The sequence below is a fragment of the Eurosta solidaginis genome, chromosome 4 (assembly GCF_040869045.1).
Source record: "Eurosta solidaginis isolate ZX-2024a chromosome 4, ASM4086904v1, whole genome shotgun sequence".
Classification (NCBI taxonomy): Eukaryota; Metazoa; Arthropoda; class Insecta; order Diptera; family Tephritidae; genus Eurosta; species Eurosta solidaginis.
The window spans coordinates 259,041,600-259,064,137 of NC_090322.1; the positions used below are offsets into that span (position 1 = coordinate 259,041,600).

The window sequence follows — 22,538 nt, forward strand, 5'->3', positions numbered from 1 at the left end:
ATCATCTACTATATTAGAGGTTCCAAACTGACTTCTCTCGATGAAATGTCACATGCTTGCATTTAGAGGAATTTAAAACTAGTAATATATTTGAGCACCAACATTTGACCTAGTCCAAACGGCATAAGTGAAGATCTAAGGAACCCGTGTCTGTAGAACAATAAGTGTAGAGTACTTTTACGTCCTCCGTATACATTATAATACGGAAATGCAATATAATTTGCGATAAATAAGAGTACGTGTAAGAAGCAAAGGCCTAAATGACTTTTCTGAGGTACGTTGGAGGACACTTCGAACGAATCAGAGACATTAGGTTTCAACCGGACTTTTTATGTCCTATTAGAAATAAAATAATTAAAAAAAATTTTTTAAGTTAAACGGTTTTATTGAAAACAATACTTACATGAAATAATAATAATACGAAAAGCTAGAAAATAATTAGGTAGGTCCTAGGTACTAGTCATCACACTCCTTATCAATCTAGGGCGTTGATCAGACAATTAAATAAAAGCGATGGGCGCGTCAAATTTCTAAAAATATGAGGCGTAGCATTACCTGATTAAGGTTCAGTTGGCCTTATATAGGACTATCAATAGAAATATGACGCGTCCAACGCTTCTATTTAATTGTCTGATCAACGCCTTAGATTGATAAGGAGTGTGATGACTAGTACCTAGGACCTACCTAATTATTTTCTAGCTTTTCGTATTATTATTATTTCATGTAAGTATTGTTTTCAAATAAAACCGTTTAACTTAAAAATTTTTTTTTAATTATTTTATTTTCAAGTTTTTAGTCTTTATTTAATTGCATATTATTTCTAATTCTATTTAGTTCATTTAGTGACCCATTGTTACAAGGACTCTTTCCTGACAATTTGTTACAACCTAAGTCCTCAATACATAATCCTTCCAAAGACTTTACTCCACTCTGCGCCGCGTATGCTTGTCCCTCCTCCAACTCCAAAATATTTTGATATCACTTCTACTGGACTGTATGCAATATTTGTTCCAAATATGAGCCAAATCGGGCATCACAGGTCGCTTTCTATTCATGTATGTATTATGTGTTCCAAATATGGACCAAATCAAATCGGACCACAAATACGATTTTTGTGAATATCTCGATCCTTGCGCCACCTAGCGCCGATTTTTTGTGATAGGTCGCTTTCTATTCTTGTATGTATTATGTGTTCCAAGCATGAGCCAAATCGGACCACAAATACGATTTTTGGGAATATCTCGATCCTTGCGCCACCTAGCGCCAATTTTTTTTCATAAGTCGCTTTTTATTCTTGCCTGTATTATGTGTTCCAAATATGAGCCAAATCGGACCGCAAATACGATTTTTGTGAATATCTCGATCCATGTGCCACTTAGCGGCGATTTTTTTCACAGGTCAATTTCTACACTCGCATGTATTATGTGTTCCAAATACGAGCCAAATCGGACCACAAATGCGAATTTTGCGAATATCTCGATCCATGCGACACCTAGCGGCGATTTTTTTCACAGGTCGATTTCTATTCTTGCATGTATTATGGGCTCCAAATGTGAGCCAAATCGGAACACAAATGCGAATTTTGCGAATATCTCGATCCTTGTGCCACCTAGCGGCGATTTTTTTTTTCTTATTATTGCATTGTCATCGGGTTCTGAACCATATTCCAAGTTTCAAGCTTGTAGCTTATCGGGAAGTTACTTAAATTTCAATTACAAGATTCGTTCACAACGGCCGTGCATGCGGCCGTGCAGCCTGTCAACTCAAGCTAAATAAAATCGTTTCAAAAGCATGTCCGCCACATCGAAAGGTGAAACGGAGAGCCAATTAAATCGAACTCATGAATAATTAGCTGATGACTGATGGAATAGAATGCATCATTAAAATCAGTGTAAAGGACAAACGTTTGATTGTTCGTCAAAATTACGTATGATACCGTTGTGGCATAGAGATAAAAGGGAACACCACTGATATTGAAATTGGTTGGTTACAATCTGTTCAACAACTTCAGGCACAGCTAAAAGTTAAGCAATGACCCCGTAGCTCTTGACATTTGACCTACTACCTTTTTTTATGCAAGGTTATAATAAAAACAAGTAAGGAAGGCTAAGTTCGGGTGTAACCAAATATTACATACTCAGCTGAGAGCATTGGAGACTAAATAAGAGAAAATTACCATGTAGGAAAATGAACCTAGTGTTACCTTGTTATGTGTTTGTATGACATGGGTATCAAATGGAAGGTATTAAAGAGTATTTTAAAAGAAAGTGGGCCATAGTTCTATAGGTGGACGCCATTTCGTGAGGGATGTCGCCAGAAAGGTGGACCAGGGGTGACCCTAGAATGTGTTTGTACGATATGGGTATCAAATGAACGGTGTTAATAAGTATTTTAAAAGAGAGTGCACCTTAGTTCTAAAGGTGGTCGCCTTTTCGAGATATCACCATAAAGGTGGGCCAGGTGTGACTCTAGAATGCATTGGTACGATATGGGTATCAAATGAAAGGTGTTAATGATTATTCAAAAGGGAGTGGGCCTTAGTTCTATAGGTGGACGCCTTCTCGAGATATCGCCATAAAGGTGGACCAGGGGTGACTCTATAATGTTTTGTACGATATGGGTATCAAATTAAAGGTACTAATGAGGGTTTTAAAAGGGAGTGGCCCTTAGTTGTATAGGTAAAGGCGTTTTCGAGATATCGACCAAAATGGTATGTAATAACACGATACTGTTCCTGCCAAGATTCCAAGGGCTTTCGATTTCGCCCTGCGGAACTTTTTCATTTTCGTCTACTTAATATGGCACGTGTGACACCCATTTTACAAAGTTTTTTCCAAAGTTATGTTTTGCGTCAATAAACCAATCCAATTACCATGTTTAATCCTTTTTTTTCATATTTGTTATAAAATTATGGCATTTTTTTAATTTTTCGTAATTTTCGATATCGAAAAAGTGGGCGTGGTCATAATCGGATTTCGTTCGTTTTTCATACCAAGATAAAGTGAGTTCAAGTAAGCACGTGAACTAAGTTTAGTAAAGATATATCGATTTTTGCTCAAGTTATCGTGTTAACGGCCGATCGGAAGGTCGACTGTGTATAAAAGCTGGGCGTGGCTTTAACCGATTTCGCCCATTTTCACAGAAAACAGTTACCGCCATGGAGTCTATGCCCCTATAGGGTTATCTACTTTAGTTATATATACTTTGTTTTTATAAATTATTTTTAAATCATTTTATTTTGTATAATATTTCAAAATGAAAATATTGGAAGTATCAAAAAAACATCTTTTAAAAAAATAAAGTTAAATATTTTCTAAATTCAAAATTAAAAAATAAATATTTAAATATTTGGTTAACCACCAAAGCCCCCACCAAATTTCACAAGGATTGGTAAATTTTTGTTCGACTTATGGCATTAAAAGTATTCGAGACAAATTAAATGAAAAAGGGCGGAGCCAGCTCCATTTTAAAATTTTCTTTTATTTTTATATTTTGTTGCACCATATCATTACTGGAGTTGAATGTGCATAATTTACTTATATCCTGTAAAGATATTCAATTTTTTGTTTAAATTTGAATTAAAAAATTTTTTTTTTAAAAGTGGGCTTGTTCGTAATTCGATTTTACAAATTTTTATTTACCACACATATAATAATAGGAGTAACTTTCCTGCCAAATTTCATCATGATATCTTCAACGACTGCGAATTACAGCTTGCAAAACTTTGAAATTACCTTCTTTTAAAAGTGGGCGGTACCACGCCCATTGTCAAAAATTTTACTAATTTCTATTCTGCGTAATAAGGTCAACCCACCTACCAAGTTTCATCGCTTTAGCCGTCTTTGGTAATGAATTTTCGTACTTTTTCGGTTTTTCGAAATTTTCGATATCGAAAAAGTGGGGGTGGTTATGGTCCGATTTCTTTCATTTTAAATAGCGATCTGAGATGACTACCCAGGAACCTACATACCAAATTTCATCAAGATACCTCAAAATTTACTCAAGTTATCGTGTTTACGGACGGACGGACGGACGGACGGATATGGCTAAATGAATTTCTTTTTTCGCCCAGATCATTTTGATATATAGAAGTCTATATCTATCTCGATTAGTTTATGCCGTTATGGATTACCGTTATGCGAACAAAATTAATATACTCTGTGGGCTCTGCTCAGCTGAGTATAATTAGCTTCCATAGTGGCGGTAAAGATGCAGATCCCAGAGATAACTCAAATAATTTCAAAAGAGATGCATATATATTTGAAGCGTAGTACTTTTTCATGCAGCTGGGAACAATATCTGGTACAGGCGAAATCATCGGCTTCCAGTATTGAAAACTCTGGAGAGCAGTAAAGAAGGATTTCAAATTGTGTAAACTTTATAAACATTCGTAAGTAACAAAGAAAGTGTAAGTTTGAATGAACTGCCTTAATTTAACATAAAATATTGCTTATAATTAATGATTTAAAAGCGTCTTCGCTCACGTCACCGGGATATTTATAATGTAAGCGTAGTCTTAAGACCCTGTATGCCATATGGAGCAATACAGTATGTAAGCGTAAGTACAGTGACCACATTTCAGCGGACTGTGGGAGCCAATGTAAGTGGTAGAGTTGATATGAATGAAATCACACTGCAAATCAAATAACCGCAATTGACGAGAAGTCAAAATCGCAGCTGAAACTGTAGCCGGATGGTGTGTTATCAATTTGTTATGGAAGTGATGACAGTATTTTTATAGATAAGCTATCGTTTTATAATAGGTATGTTATCGAAGTGTTATAGATGGTTTATCGAATTTATGAGCGAAGTGTTATACGCATGCGATGAATAACAAGGGTTGTCAATGAGTTACTGATTTTTGTTGACGAGTTCTCGATTAGTTATCGGACAGTAGTCGATAATTTGTCGATATGCTACCTAAAAATATCGATTTGTTATCAGAAGTTGCCTAAATTTTATCGAAAAGTTATTAATTAAATGTCGAGAAGTTACGAAGTGTTTACGGAAAAGTTATAAGTAAGTTATAAAAAATTTGGCATTTTTTATCGGAGTGTTACCAGTTTGTTGCTAGAGCGCTCTTGATTTGCTATCGACAGCTCATAGATTTTCTATGGAACATATCGTCCCTTTTATTCATTAACTACGTAACTACACTTTATGAGATCATCGATTTATGAAGGGAAAGCACTCACAAGATACTATGAAATATTAAGTGGTAGCCAGTTTGTCAAAAAATATTACTGAAGGGTTTTACGCACCTCCTTTTACCACGTATCTACTTTTTCTGTATGCAAAAGGAAAGTTGTTGAGCAACTTTGTTTTCCAACACTTTCTTTATTGTAGTTATATGGTTTGCGAAGAAACGGGAAGAGATATCGGTGATACATCTTTAGCTATAACAACCAAGTAAAAATACCAATAAGAAGCCGGTGGCTCAGCGATAACAAGCCAATATTAAATCGATAGCTCGCCAGCAGTAATTTGCCATCGATTATTAGCAGCTAATAATATAATAAGATGTCGGTACGGGTTGTTACCAAGAAAGAAACGTAAGAAGGTTTTGTTAGGTTAGGCCAGCTACCACCTGCGCTGGTATGAGAAGCTTACTTGGACAGCACGAAAATCTGTTGTGATATCACATAAACAAAAAAACGTTGATGCAAGCTATAACTAATTAAAGAGTCGTTTCCTAGCAGCGTTATAGTTTCGAATGAGACTTTTGCCTAGTTTTGGCAATATTGTTATGTATCCGAATTTAGTGTAAAGCAAAAACGTTTTCCAGTTTTTTTATGTACACCCACATATTATAAGCTTAAACTGCAATCATTGCCGCTGTACTTATTCATTCATATGTATACAAGATTGTTGTAGATGTCCCCTTAAATATAAAATTTTCCACTTTCCCAATTCTCTTCACATTTGAACCCACTCACAGTTGTTGATACTCAAATTACTGTAAAATGATGCTGTTAACATTGTCCGTTCAAGTATATTCAAACTCGTAATACTCCACTTTTCGACTATACATGTTTTTGTTGTTATGCTGTTGCAACTATGATGCATACATACGTACGCACATATTTATTGCTTTTTGCTACAGAATCCCATTTGTTGATCTCTCGCCTGCGCTTTTATTTCTTTGTGCATCCGGTTGATGGTTGGGATTATTTTGGGAGAATTTATATGAAGCTGCAGCCACTTTGTTAAAGGATTCGCAAAGGATCTACGCACTGCTTATGAATGTAGGTATACAAGAAAATTGTGTGCTTATATAAAAGAGTGTGTATGTATGGATGTGCTTTTGTTTGTGTCTGCATATTCATGAATAAATGAACAAGGTGTCATAACACAACAACAACGAAGAAGAAAAGAAAGGAGAAAAACAACAAAAGTTATAGTACGTATGGACACAAAAATTATATGTAAGCGCAACATTCGGCTTGAAAGACTTGAGCAAATACACTACTTTTATGCATGTCTATATATTGGTTAACATGCAATTACATATAGTTTTCATTTACACACATACATATGTATGTATATGTATGCGTGATTTAACTATATTCTTACAGGCAAGTAGACTTGCCTTGCAATTCCATGACGCAATGTTTGTTTGTACATTTAAGTATAAGACTGGACAATTAACGGCAATTGCACCTTTTCTTTGTGTTTGGGGTTTATGTGTGCTCCCTGTAGGAAACCCAACTGTAATTGAGCTTTAAGGTTATCATATGGCTACTACCTTGACTAATTTATGTATATTGCATTCAGCTAAAATATCGAAGTTATTCCGATAACAGTTATATGTAAATTGTCTATTGATGTGTAATACTATATACAAACACACACCAAATTGGAAATTTATACCATCTGGGCAATTTGTTACGCAATTTTTCATAAAACAAATTGTAATAATAAATTGCCAATTTAAAAAAAAACTGCGTAATAAATTGTTTCAAACTGCAAATGCAACCCTGAAAAGTGAGTTTATGGAGTAGATTTAAACGTCAGTTTTACGCATGGCTCAACTATATGATTGGCTCATCTCATCAGCTGATTTTATTTTTTTCATTTCACTGGAGTAGGGATTATCAAAAGTAGATGGAAAACTCAAAAGGAAACCAAAACATTGAAATCATTTTCTTACAACACAACAAAATTTCAAGGTTTTATTATGTTTTCATTCCATTTCATTCACCTAATACCAACACGCACATTTGGTCTGAACAAAGGTATGTTGTTGCTGTAGAGATGATCCATCCAGCTATCAAATTACTATTGTGTAAGCTAAATTGCGTTGTATGAACACCACTAAATTTAAGTCGAGATTGCATCAAATTATTTTCCTGTTTGAATATGGTACAAACATCTTTTCTCACATTATGGGGGGCTCCTGTAAATAGATGTAAGGTGAAAAGTGGAAACGTAAGCGTAAGCATAGCCTACGTTAGTAATTTTCTATATGAGGAATATATGTAGAATGGCAGGTGTAGTGTTGGGAGTTGGTATCTTGTATTAAGTTATACAGAATGTAAGCGTAAAGGCAGTCACTACACTGTAGCATGTTCCCTGTAAAGTTGATATGAATAAATTTGTATCATAAGAGTTTGTTATAAATGAGCTATCGATTATTATCTATGGTACTTGGGCTTGTTATTCAGTGAGTTGTCGGTTTGTTAAAGGCGTGTTATCGACTTGATGCAGACATTTTATCAATTTTTTATCGAAGTATTATAAATTTACTATCACTTACAGAGGAAGTAGACGTGCTGTTGGTTTGTTGTCGAAAATTTGCCGTTTTAATATCGAAGAGCAATCGATGCGCTATGAAGAAGTCATTCATTTATTGCCAAGAAGTAATTGATTGTTACAGCACTTTGTAAATTTGTTACCGAAATGTTAACGATTTGTTATCACAAAAATATCGATCTGTTATCGATTTACAATCTCTAAGTTATATACATTTAATCAAAAAAGTATCGCTTATTTATGGAAAATTGACGATTTATTATCAAAAAGTTACTGAAAGTTATCGATTTGTTGTGGGATTGTACTCATATTGCTATCAATATGTTATCAATTTTTTTCGAAAAGTTACCGATTTTTTGTCGAAAATTTATTGCAACATTTTCCCTTTGTTAGCAAAAGGTTATCGGGTCGGAATCGAAGAATATTATTTTTCTACTAGGAGTGTCACCACTTTATAGTCGGTGTGTTATCGATATTTAGCGACAACTCATCGGTTTGTTATGAAACGTGTACCGATAAGACTTTAATATGTTTGCCGTCGATATCAAGCCGAAAAAACTAATAGGAAGCTGTTTCGATAATCGATTTGTTATCACTACTTTTCTTGGTGGGTTCTCTACATTCGATTCCAATTGAATTGAGTTTTTATTTGGATTGCAATTTAAGGTGCCGAAAATATGGGATTGAAGTTAAGCTCGTATGTACCACCCATAAGAACGTACTTGAGAGAATCTTAAAAGATGTAAAAACATAAAACTGTGGTATAATAAGTTTTCTATGAGGCTATGTGTGCGGCTTGCGGCGATATCGATTTTGAAAACAAATATTGGGCTACAATCTCACTAATTGAGTAAGCATTCTTTAGGTCTCACATTCCCATTATCTCTCAAAGGCCTTAGTTTTCACATTTCGGTGTTCTTATTTTTACAAAAAAGATGATGAACTAGCAAGGGCGCATTGTCCGAGGCTTGTACGAGATCAAATCGAGAGCTGGCTGTGATCGACCAAGCAGAATAGGCATGGAGCCAAGCGCGGTGCCTCGAAATGTCGAAGATCATGTGCATTTCTGATAACCTTTGACTAACAATGTTACTCATTTCACTGAAAAGAGGGGACTGTACGCCCATAATAGGTATTCTGACTAGACACTGCCTTCTAGGGTCGCATGCTTTTTATTTAGACCTTGTCAGTGATAGAAGATGTAGGAAATGCGGGTTGGGGTACAAAATGATAAAGCACATTTATGCTCTTGCTCCAGCTATTAAGAGTGACACATCTATTAGATATAGAAGCAGAAAGTAGCAAAGGTCCTAGAAAGTTTTTAGTATTTGTCAAGGGGACGGAGTTGTTTAATAAAATAAATCATTTTGGCCGTTGAGCAAACTACTGGTAACACAATGGACAGATTCACTTTATGTAAGGTACTCAGGGATAAGAAAGTTCAGATATACCTAACCTGGCGCGGAAGTAATAAATAAATGTGTCTGCTCATTCCCGTTAAATGGAAACTGCTTCTTGAAAGAGTACTGACGTCGCCAAAATAAAATAACTTTCATCCCAATCGAATGTTTGTGTTGTGCATAAACACACAGGAAACAAAAAGTAAGTGAACACTTTAACAAATTGTTAATAAATTAAAACAAAATCAACATTATTTCACGTGCAATCTACGGAATTTATTGAGATACACACCACAAATAATTACACCCACATGTACATATCTTGGCAATACCGTAAATAGCAATAAAGCTTAGCTGTAATCTTAGATGGGATTTAAAATACATACATTAACAAATACAAGCATAGCAAATATTTACGTTTATAGTAAGCAACAAATAAAAGGTGCGAAAGTATGTGGTAGCACTTTGAAAAAATTATTATTTTTATTCTCAGCTGAGCAGAGCTCACAGAGTATATTAACTTTGTTCGCATAGCGGCAATCCGCAACGGCATAAACTAATCGAAATAGATATAGACTTCTATATATCAAAATGATCTGGGCGAAAAAAGAAATATATTTAGCCATTTCCGTCCGTCCGGCCGTAAATACGATAACAATGGGCGTGGCTTTTGAAAGAAGGTAATTTGAAAGTTTTTCAAGCCGTAATTTGGCAGTGGTTGAAGATATCATGATGAAATTTGGCACGAACGTTACTCCTATTACTATATATGTGCGAAATAAAAATTAGCAAAATCGGATGACGAACACGTCCACTTTAAAAAAAAAAATTCTTAAGTCAAATTTTAACAAAAAATTTAAAACCTTTTCAGTATATAAGTAAATTATGCCAACATTCAACTCCAGTAATGACATGGTGCAACAAAATACAAAAATAAAAGAAAATTTCAAATTGGGCGTGGCTCCGCTCTTTTTCATTTAATTTGTCCAGGATACTTTTAATGCCATAAGTCGAACAAAAATTAACCAATCCTTGTGAAATTCGGTATGAGCATAGTCTATATGACGGTAATTGTTTCTTGTTAAAATGGGCGAAATCGGTTGAAGCCACGCCCAGCTTTTATACACAGTCGACGGTCTTTCCTTCTGTTCGGCCCTTAACACGATAACTTGTGCAAAAATCGATATGTCTTTACTAACCTTAGTTCACGTACTTATCTGAACCCACTTTACCTTGGCACAAAAAATGGCCGAAATCCGACTATGACCACGCCCACTTTTTCGATATCGAAAATTACGAAAAATGAAAAAAATTTCATAATTCTATACCAAATATGAAAAAAGGGATGAAATATTTTAATTCGATTGGTTTATTGACGCAAAATATAACTTTAGAAAAAACTTTGTAAAATGGATGTGACACCTCCCATATTAAGTAGAATAAAATGAAAAAGTTCTGTCAGCTGTTCTAAAAGCTCTTGGAATCTTGGCAGAAATATTGTTCGTGGTATTACATATAAAAATAAATTAGCGGTATCCGACAGATATTGTTTGGGTTAACCTGGTCCACATTTTGGTCGATATCTCGAAAAAGCCTTCACATGTACAACTAAGGATCACTCTCTTTTAAAACCCATATTAATACCTTTAATTTGAAACCCATATCGTACAAACACATTCTAGAGTCACCCCTGGTCCACCTTTATGGCGATATCTCGAAAAGGCGTCCACCTATATAACTAAGGCCCACTCCCTTTAAAAATACTCATTAACACCTTTAATTTGATACCCATATCATACAAACAAATTCTAGAATCACCCCTGGGCCATCTTTAAGGCGATTTCTCGAAAAGGTGTCGACCTATAGAACTAAGGCCCACTACCTTTTAAAATACTCATTAACGCTTTTCATTTGATTTCCATATCGTAACAGCACATTCTAGAGTCACCCGTGTTCCACCTTTATGGCGATATCCCGAAATGGCGTCCACCCATAGAACTACAGCCCACTCCCTTTTAAAATACTCTTTAATACCTTCCATTTGATACCAATGTCATACAAACACATTCCAGGGTTACCCTAGGTTCATTTTTCTACATGGTGGTTTTCTCTTATTTTGTGTCCAAAGCTCTTAGCTGAGTATGTAATGTTCGGTTACACCCGAACATATCCTTCCTTATTTGTTAAAGTATTGAAAAGAGATGCTTCATGCTCATAATTAAGGACTTCATTTATTGAGTTGTCAAAATTGTAAAAGCCTTTTTGATTTTTCTTGCGAATTGGTCATTTCAACGTAGATGCCGTTTTTGTTTTAAATTTACTTATTACTAGCACACCCCGCAGACGTTGTTCTGCCCTAAATTTGGCCTATCTGCATATATTTTAATAAGCTTTTTCCATCTAACTCTGCCCTCGCCCCTCTACACTTCTTCCTAATCTTTTTATTCACTCCTCCCTCCGTCTTTTTCGCTTCATTTCCATCTTCGTCTCATTCTATCTCTTTCTCAGTCTCCTTCTCTCTTTTCTCTTCTCTCAAGTTTTTCTCCTTCTTGTTCATCTCTTATTGCCAGTCCCAGAGAGTGGTATGTATTTTGTTCCAGTCCCATTCCGAGTCTCAGTCCCAGTCCCACTCCGAGTTTCAGTCTCAGTCCCAGTCCTAGTCCTAACCCCAGTCTCAGTCCGTCTCTGGTATACTTCCCGGAAAAAAGCATCGTAAATACTAATATAGGCAAATTTATATACGAAATTTCAGGCAAATCGAATAGGACGTATGTAAATAGGTATGTGGGTATTATTAATTCTTGTCTTTATTTCGGCTTCGCATGCATATTTATCAGTTTTGCCAGGTTGATGCGACTAAATCGAATATCACAATGAACTTTAAAGCTCTCAGCAACAGCTTTCATTTGATATCCATAATACACACACATTCTAAGGGTATCCGGGTCCATGTTTTGGCCTATATCTTGAGACCCTAGTCACTCAGCGGTGTAAAACTTACTCTGTATTATAGCACACATCAACAGCTTCAATTTGATACCTAAATGTAAAAACACATTCTAGGTGTATCCGGGTCCACGTTTTGGGCTATATCTCGAGACCCTAGCCCCCCAGTGGTAAGAGAATTATCCTGTACTATAGCACCCATCAACAGCTTTCATTTGATATCCATATTGTATAAACACATTCTAAGGGTACCCTTTTCCACGTTTTGGGCTATATCTCGAGACCCTAGCCTCCCAGTTGTATGAAAATTATCCCGTACTATAGCACTCATCAACAGCTTTCATTTGACATCCATATTGTATAAACACATCCTAGGGGTATCCGGGTCCACGTTTTGGCCTATATCTCGAGACCCTAGTCACCCAGGCGTATGAAAATTATCCTGTACGATAGCACTCATCAACAGCTTACATCTGATGTCCATATTGTATAAACATCTTCTAGGGTACCCGGGTCCACGTTTTGATCTCAAGACCCTAGACACATAGCGAAAAAAAAGGTAGACGTTGGCCGATTCTCAGACCTACCCAATATGCTCACAAAATTTCATGAGAATCGGTTCTGCCATTTCGGAGGAGTTCAGCCTCTAAAACCGTGACAGAAGAATTCTATATATTAGATTTTCTTATATGGTGATTTGTTTGCTTGTTAATGACTTCCGAAGGCTTCTAATATTAAACTAATTTAACTGAATACGGCCGTGAATTTTTGCAATACTTTGAACCATCATCTTTGGGGAATTATAGAAGCCATAAATATATTGCCGTCTGTAGTTATTTCATCGTCTACATTTATTATACGTCATAAAAAATGGGAACATTTATGCCTGGAATTGCCCGGTGAATTTAGTATTTAAAGAACAATTCACAAAACTAGCAGAAGAGGAACGCACACTCTCTAGGGAAACGCACGTCACTCTAACTCAACTTCGATCTGGGTACTGTAACAGGTTAAACTCTTACTTATCCAGAATCAACCCCGACATACAAAATTTAAGTCCTGCTGGCAATGTGTCCCCACATGACTCCAACCATCCCTTCAACTGTATTGTGGAACCAACGCCTTTAACAACTGTCCCATTATCGATTGAATGAAATCTTTCAGCAGAGTGTATCCTAGTGCGGGCATTTTGTGATGCTGAATTGCTGTTTGTGATCCTCATAAGTCACACAGGACCTCTCTTACGCCACCGCTAGTTGTATACGACAGCTCCCTTATCTTAATGTGGGTCAAGATCTTCTCTAGGGATTTTGTTGGTCGCCATCTAGTGTAATTAGTTGACGTGCCAGGTGCACCTTTGGCCAAAAACTTATACCAGCTGCCCAATTTTCATGCTTGCTAAAAAACCTTGAAGTTGAAAACTGTCTGCTTGTCATATTACTTGTATATTAAAGTGATTTAAGCCAATTTTTTCAGGTTTTCGTCTTAGTTGCTGCATATTTTACTCTCAAGTTCTATTATATTATTCTCGAAGAAGTCCCCTTATGTTTTTGTAGCTTTAAGCAACTTGAGTTTTTTAGAGATATACTATAATTTGCCATAGAATATATTACAAAGCTACATCGAATATTTTGAAAAAATTGTTTTTCAATTATAAGAATATTTACCTAATCGGGGTCGCCGCTCGGCAGTGATTTGACAAACATTCCGAGTCTATTTCTGTCAAGAAAAGCTTTTTAATGAAAATTTATCCGCCTCGCAGGTAACATGTTTGTTCGGTCCCGCCAATTTGTGAGAAAAATTAAAAGGTGTACGAGGCAAGTCAGAACAAAAGTTCGGCCTAAAATTACTGCGGAGGTCAATCGCGCCATTTATTTATTTATAATTTTTTTTTATATTTATTTTTTAAGAATTGATGAGCTTAACACCGGCTTATAATAATATAGTCGCAATATGACAGTAAATGTTTCTTTCTTTCTGTTCAGTTTCTCTTAGAAAAACATAATAATTGAATATTCAATTATTATAAGCCGGTGTTAAGCTCATGAAATAATAAGTATACATTGAACATACCATTAAACAAACAAACATACATTTTTTTTATTAATAACAAAAAATGTTTTGATCTATATTTAAAACTTAATTTAACATTACGGTGTACCCGATATCACCCTAAAAACAGTTCCGACCCAGTTTTGAAAATAATACTGAAACAGTCTCGAGAAGATCCCGATATTATAGCGCACACAATCGCGAAACAGTCCGGAGATACGTCCACAAGGATACATGGAAAGAAGGATAAACTAGATTTCCTAAAACCAAGGGATCCAGTACTCCACTGAAATACTTTTTTACGAAGTAATCCGTAAATTATCTTGAAAAAGTACGAAAACAATCTCGAATGGATCATTACAGTTTAAAAATGTTCCAATCTCGAACAGCCTCGAAATAATTTTGAAAACATTCCCGAATTAGTCCGAAATTGACCTGAGGTGCTCTCAAATCAATCTCGAAATTTTGTATAGATAATCCCGAAATAGGCGCAGATAGGTTTCGGTGACATTATTACAAAAACAGCCAAGAAATTTTCTCGAAAAGTTTAAACAAATAATTTCGAAATAGCGTTTAAGTAATCTACACCTTTTTCAGTTTTAGTTCAGAAAGTTGCAGTTGAAGTTAAGGATTTTCTTTTGGAGTTCAGAATATTACAATTGAAGTTCAGAAATTTCAACTTAAGTTCAGAAAATAGCTAAATATAGTTGTATAGTTCAATAAATTACAATTAAAGTACAGACAATTACAAATACAGTTCAGAAATTTCAATTGTAGTTCAGAAAATTACAAATGAAGTGCAGAAAATTACACTGAATCAAAAATTTCAATTGAACTTAAATTATAACTTTCAATTGCAATTTTCTGAACTTAAATTGTAATTTTCTGAACTACCAATGGAAACTTTGAACTTCGACTGTAATTTTCTGAACTTAAACTAAAGACTCTGAACTTCAGGTGTAACTCTCTTAACTTCAACTGCAACTTTCTGAACTTAAACTGAAAACGGTGTAGATATAATTCCTCAATAATTTCAAATACCAATCCCAGACACAACCCTAAGGCGATCCCAAAAGGATCCTGAAGTAATCTGGAAACAGTCCCGAAATCATGCCGATCAGTAGTTCTGAATAGAACACATAAATAATTTTTCGGCAGTGGCGCCATCGTACACAAGTAAATTCGAAGCATATGCATTAGACTGGGTCGATTTATTCACCGATTTCGCGCCATCGATTTTTCGATAGGATTTTGGCTCAGAAAAAAAGTTCCACTACGCATACCCAAAAAAATAATTTTCGAGCCTGCGAAATTTCATCTATTTTTTCGATTTTTTACACATTTTTTTTTTTTTTTCATTTTCAAGGTTCCAAATCATTTTTTATGTATTTTTTTTTTCGCGTCAATTGGCAAATGCAAAATTGGTAAATGCAGTTTTTTGGAAAAAATTTTTTTAAGGAGATTTAGAAGAATTTTGGTCGAAAAATCGATTTTTTTTCGCAGGCTCGAAAATCATTTTTTTGGGTATGCGTAGTGGAACTTTTTTTCCTGAGCCCAAATCCTATCGAAAAATCGATGGCGCGATATAGGTTAACTTTCGTCCATACAAATCGATCCAACCCAATATTCATACATACATACATACATATATGTTCAGCATTATACTCCATAGGATATATTAGTTTTGTATGCCTTAACATATTTGTGGCTTATTTCTCGAATTATCTATTTGCTTCCGCATTATAAAATTGTATATCTTGAAACTTTCCCTTTTAGCCAATTGAGTTTTTGCTTTTCTTTTTGTTTACTTATAGATTCAGATATTTGGCTACAATTCACAACTTTATGCAAACTTCTCGGATGCTTTGAATCGAGCGCAGGGCATTGTTGGTGTATCAATTTTGCTGCAGGTAAGTTAAAGAAAAGTTTTTGCAGATATTTTGCTGTCAGGAGTTTTTTATAAGCTATGCATAGCACTTAAGCAATGCATAAGTGTAGTGATAGTGATGCTTCTGCTGGCAAGGGGATTAATGCAAATCAAGCTACTCAATTTAAATATTAATTTACAATTTTCAGATTTAAATACTATAAAATCTTATTTTTGGCTTAACAAGATCTTTGGCTAAAAACTTCAAAATACACTTTCTAAAACAATTGCTATATTGCTGAGCCAAGTTCATAACTGTTTGTTTTGATGGAGCTTTACACCCGAGAAAGAAGAAGGGAAAGTTAAATTTTCTTTTTCACTCCTGCGTTTTCCTACGCGCTCACATCTTCCTCTGGGCATCTTATAATTTTATATGCAGCCGTAAAAAAACGTTTCGCAGTAATATAATGTATGAAGTATATCTTGAACTTGATATGTAATATACCGTCGAATTTCATTTTAAAAACCTCTTCAACCTCTGTTCTCCGGCAACCTCGATTCTAGCACTTTCTCATTTTTTTGAAAGTTGATATTTGGGTCACGGGAGGATTTAGATTTTAGCTCCTTTGCAGTTCAAATATTTCCAATTTCTCAGGCCAAGAGGTAATTCAATATTTTTTATATTTTTATAAATGGTCACCATTTAATTAAAAAAAAGTAACCTAGTCATTTTAAAAGAGTAGTGCGAATGTGGTAGTCTGCAAGTGCCTGACATCCCCACGTCTCTTTGGTCCAACCCTACTGAAACTACAGTTTTGTTTCACTTCCGTTAAAGGATGACAATTTGTAAGTGATCGCACCAATTGCATGCTGTTAAAGTTTGTATAAATGTCCTTCCTAGCAATGTATGCATCCTTCCGAGGTGCGCGTGTATACTAAAGAAACTTTGAGAGTTTTGAGAAATTTGTGTATTTCACAGGTTTGCAACGTAACATTGTCCCGTTGTAACGTCACCTGTTCCTATAAATATTTGGTTGTAAAGTAGCATGGCAAACATGCGCCAGCTGGGCAATAGGAAACAAACAGCCACTCAGCAAACATCAACTGACGACCACCAACGAAATGGAAACTCGCTCAAGAGCAGCAGGGCTAGAAAGCTCCAGAGTGATGTCTCACAGTGTGCATGAAACTCTGCGCTACTGTGCGAGAGCGAATTTTCTGATGGCACTTAAATCGCCAAAATTTAGTAGGAAGAATTTATTTTCTTAATTCACGACCCACGAACTTCCGGCTTGTACATTATTACTGATCTCCTCCTCTCGACATGCGGGATAGAGGACTTCCACTCTATCTTAAAGGATCACTTCCACTCATCTCACTGATCGGCGTAAGATTGTAGGTGATTCAATTTCGTGTTTCATTCTGCAACCTATCTATTGTTATGTGACCACCGCGTCGATCGAGCATCTACCGACTACTCCTGAAAGTTCAGCTACTGTTGGAAGGCAAACCATGGCTTTCCGAAACTCCTTCTGACCACCAAACTCTTGTGGATATCTTCACCAAATTTGGTACACGAGCCTATCTGGACACAGAATAGATTGATGTTGAAAATGAGCGAAATCGGATGATAGCCACGCCCACTTTTTATATATATACATTTTGGAAAACACAAAAAACCTGATTATTTAATAAATAGTGCACCTAGAATGTTGAAATTTTACGTGTGGACTGATAATGAGACTCTTGATAAAACTTTGAAAAAATTGTTTAAAATGGGCGTGGCACCACCCACTTGTGATAAAATCAATTTTACAAATATTCTAATCCATAAATCAAAAATCGTTAAAACTATCGTAACAAAATTCGGCAGAGAGATTGCCTTTACTATAAGGAATGCTTTGAAGAAAAATTAACGAAATCGGTTAAGGATCACGCCCACTTTTATACAAAAGATTTTTAAAAGGGTCGTGGACTATATCTTTGCAAGAAAGAGATTTATATCATTGGTATTTCATTTACCAAGTGGATTTATAACAAAAAAATAATAAAAATTTCTAATTTAAAAAAACGGGAGTGGCACCGCCCCTTTTATGACTAAGCAATTTTCTATGTTTCGGGAGCCATAACTCGAAGAAAGGTTAACGGATCGTAATAAAATTGGGTACAGAGATTTTCATTCTAGCAGTTAATGTTTCTGGAAAAAATGGTCGAGATCGGTTAAAAACCACTCCCACTTATATATAAAAGGTTTTTAAATAGGTCGTAGACGAAAATAATAAGCTATATCTTACCGAAAAAGAGCTTTGTATCAATGGAATTTTACTTTTTAAATTGAATTATAACACTAAATTGGAAAACACTATTTTGAAAATGGGTGTGGCACCGCCCCTTTTATGACTGAGCAATTTTCTATGTTTCGGGAGGTATAACTCGAAGAAAAACTAACGGATCGTAATAAAATTGGGTACACAGATTTTCCCTATAGCAGGAAATATTTCTAGTAAAATTGGACGGGATCAGTTAAAGTTCACGACAACTATGATATAAAACAAGTAAGGAAGGCTTAGGTCGGGTGTATCCGAACATTGCATACTCAGCTGAGAGCTTTGGAGACAAAATAAGGGAAAATTACCATGTAGAAAAATGAACCTTGGGTCTCAAATGGAAGGTATTACAGAGTATTTGAAAAGGGAGTGGGCCACAGTTCTATAGGTGGACGCCATTTCGGGATACCGCCATAAAGGTGGACCAGGGTGACTCTAGAATGTTTTTGTACGATATGAGAATCAAATGAAAGGTGTTAGTGAGTAGTTTAAGAGGGAGCGGGCCTTAGTTCTTTAGGTGGACGTCTTTTCGAGATATCGCCATAAAGGTGGACCAGGGATGACTCTGTAATATGTTTGTACGATATGGGTATCAAATTACAGTTACTAATGAGGGTTTTAGTTGTATATGTAAAGGCGTTTTCGAGATATCGACCAAAATGTGGACCAGGGTGACCCAGGACATCGTCTTTCGGGTACCGGTAATTTATTTATATATTGTAACTAATGTTAGCAGCACTGAGCGATGCTATCGTCTCTAAGCCGATGCTGAGCAGTGACGTGAATTCACATCCATAGATCAATCATTATGTATCTAAATAAACGAAACAATAATTGTATCTACATATATGTACCATGTACGTATACGAGCAGCGGAGAGTCAATGCACAAACACATGCATATATCTGAGATACTCCTATAAGTATGCAATGAGAAAAACTATAAAATTGTGCAATTGTAGTTACAGCTGAGAAGTTTGAGAGCTACTGGACTAGTAGATTCTAGAGGCACCTATAAGATGCGAATTTTGAAATCAAAGAGTATAGAAGGCGGCAATTGTAGAGGCGCTGGAATTCAGCTTGATCTGAGTTGTCAAGCAGTTTCGACTAAGACGCTATCTAGCGAGCAAGAGTAGTATTATTTTGAATCGTAGAATTTCATTTGAGCTATCAATCAATTTGTTTATTAAGCAAGCTATTCTTTGCACAGTTTGAGTGTTATTGTGAAGTACTTTAATAAAGGCCATTTTGCATTATTACAAATTGGAGTTATTTATTCAACAGTTTAGTGATTCGAAAATAGCAGAGGATTGCAATTAAGAGGATTTGCAGCAAATTCGTTACAATATGTAATACCACGAACAGTATACCTGCCAAAATTCTAAGGGCTTTTGATTTTGCCATGCAGAACTTTTTCATTTTATTCTACTTAATATCACAATGTCACACCCATTTTACAAAGTTTTTTCTAAAGTTATATTTTGCGTCAATAAACCAATCCAATTACAATGTTTCATCCCTTTTATCATATTTCGTGTCCAATTATGGAATTTTTTTCATTTTTCGTAATTTTCGATATCGAAAAAGTGGGCGTGGTCATAGTTGGATTTCGGCCATTTTTTATACCAAGATAAAGTGAGTTCAGATAAGTACGTGAACTAAGTTTAGTGAAGATATAACGATTGTTGCTCAAGTTATCGTGTTAACGGCCGAGCGGAAGGACAAACGGTCGCCTGTGTATAGAAATTGGGCGTGGCTTCAACCGATTTCGCCCATTTTCACAGAAAACAGTTACCGTCATAGAGTCTATGCCTCTACCAAATTTCAAAAGGATTGGTAAAATTTTCTTCGACTTATGGCATTAAGAGTATTCTAGACAAATTAAATTAAAAAGGACGGAGCCACGCCCATTTTGAAATTTTTCTTTATTTTTGTATTTTGTTGCACCATATGATTACTGGAGTTGAATGTTGACATAATTTACTTTTATACTGTAGAGATATTAAATTGTTTGTTATAATTTGACTTAAAATTTTTTTTTTGTAAAAAGTGGGCGTGTTCGTCATCCGATTTAGCTAATTTTTGTTTATCGCATATACAGGAATAGGAGTAACGCTCCTGTCAAATTTCATCATGATGTCTTCAACGGTTGCCAAATTTGTAAGTGATCGCACCAATTGCATGCTGTTAAAGTTTGTATAAATCTCCTTCCTAGCATTATATACATCCTTCCGAGGTGGGCGAGTCTACTCAAGAAACTTTGAGAGTTTTGAAAATTTTGTGTATTTAATACGTTTGCAACGTAACATTGTCCCGTTGAAGCGTCACCTGTTCCTATAAATATTTTCTTGTACAGTAGCATGGCAAACATGGGCCAGCTGGGCAATAGGCAACAAACATCCACTCATCAAACATCAACTGACGACCAACAACGAAATGCAAACTCTCTGAAATGCAGCAGGGCTTGAAAGCTTCAGAGTGATGTTTCACAGTGTGCACGAACCTCTGCGCTACAGTGCGAGGGCGAATTTGCTGCTGGCAGGTAAATCCCCGAAACTGAGTAGGAAGAATTGATTTCCTTATTATTAAAGGACGACCCACGAACTTTCGACTTGTTCAATAATACTCATATCCTCCTCTTGACAAGCGGTATAGAGGACACTCTACTTTAAAGGCGCACTTCCACTCACTCATCTCACTGATCGGCGCAAGATTACAGGTGATTCAATTTCGTGTTTCTTCTGCAACCTATCTATTGTTATGTGACCACCGCGTCGATCGAGCATCTACCGACTACTCCTGAAAGTTCAGCTACTGTTGGAAGGCAAACCATGGCTTTCGGAACTCCTTCTGACCCCCCAACTCTTGTTGTTATCTAAGTTTCATTATATGCTGTTACACCAAAAAGGCTAAACTTATCAATAAAGCCACTTCATTAACTCTTGATACTAACTTTTTATACTCAGCGTGCTTTGCACACAGAATAGATTGGTGTTGAAAATGAGCGAAATCGGATGATAACCACGCCCACTTTTTATATATATAACATTTTGGAAAACACAAAAAACCTGATTATTTAGCAAATAATACACCTAGAATGTTAAAATTTTACGCGTGGACTGATATTGAGACTCTTGACACAAATTTGAAAAAAAGTTTAAAATGGGCGTGGCACCGCCTACTTGTGATAAAAATTTTACAAATATTATTAATCATAAATCAAAACCCGTTAAAACTATAGTAAGAAAATTTGGCAGAGTGGTTGCCATTACTATAAGGAATGCTTTGAAGAAAAATTAACGAAATTGCTTAAGGACCACGCCCACTTTTATATAAAATATTTTTAGAAGGGTCGTGGACGAATAAAATAAGCTATATCTTTGCAAAAAAGAGTTTTATGTCAATGGTATTTCATTTCCCAAGTGGATTTATAACAATAAATAGGAAAGTCTTCAAATTTAAAAAAATGGGCGTGGCACCGCCCCTTTTATGACTAAGCAATTTTCTATGTTTCAGGAGCCATAACTCGAAGAAAAATTAACGCATCGCAATAAAATTCGGTACACAGATTTTCCCTATAGCAGGAAATATTTCTAAAATGGGCGAGGTCGGTTAAAGACCATGCCCACTTTTATATACAAGATTTTTAAAAGAGTCGTAGACCAAAAAAATAAGGTACATGTTAGCGAAAGAGCTTTGTATCAATAGAATTTTACTCTCTAAATTGAGTTATAACATGAAATTGGAAAACACTAAAATTTTTGAAAATGGGTGCGGCACCGCCCCTTTTATGACTAAGCCATTTTCTATGTTTCGGGAGGCATAACTCGAAGAAAAATTAACGGATCCTAATAAAATTGGGTACACATATTTTCCTTATAGCAGAAGATATTTCTAGTAAAAATGGATGGGATCGGTTAAAGACCACGCCAACTTAGATATAAAACAAGTTTAAAAGGGTCTTAGACTAGAACAGTAAGCTATAACTAAGCAAGAAATAGTTTTGAATCAATGATATTTCACTTATCAAGAGTTATTGTAAGAGGAAATGGGGAGAATTTCTCTGTTTTAAACGGGCGGTGCCCCGTCTTATGTGGAAAAGTAATTTATCTGAAATTAAATGTGCAATTGAAGCTCACGCTGAGTATAGAATGTTCGGTTACACCCGAACTTAGACATCTTTACTTGTTTTTTA

The 22,538-nt window shown here is 35.6% G+C and overlaps 1 protein-coding gene across 1 annotated transcript in view; it reads left to right on the forward strand.

Annotated features, from left to right (window-relative positions):
* Window positions 1–22,538, forward strand: part of CARPB (Carbonic anhydrase-related protein B) — a 286,975-nt gene that overhangs the window by 244,943 nt on the left and 19,494 nt on the right. The window contains exon 6 of the mRNA XM_067780979.1: window positions 15,965–16,060. Coding sequence (XP_067637080.1) covers window positions 15,965–16,060 — 96 coding nt within the window. The remainder of the gene's footprint in view (window positions 1–15,964; window positions 16,061–22,538) is intronic.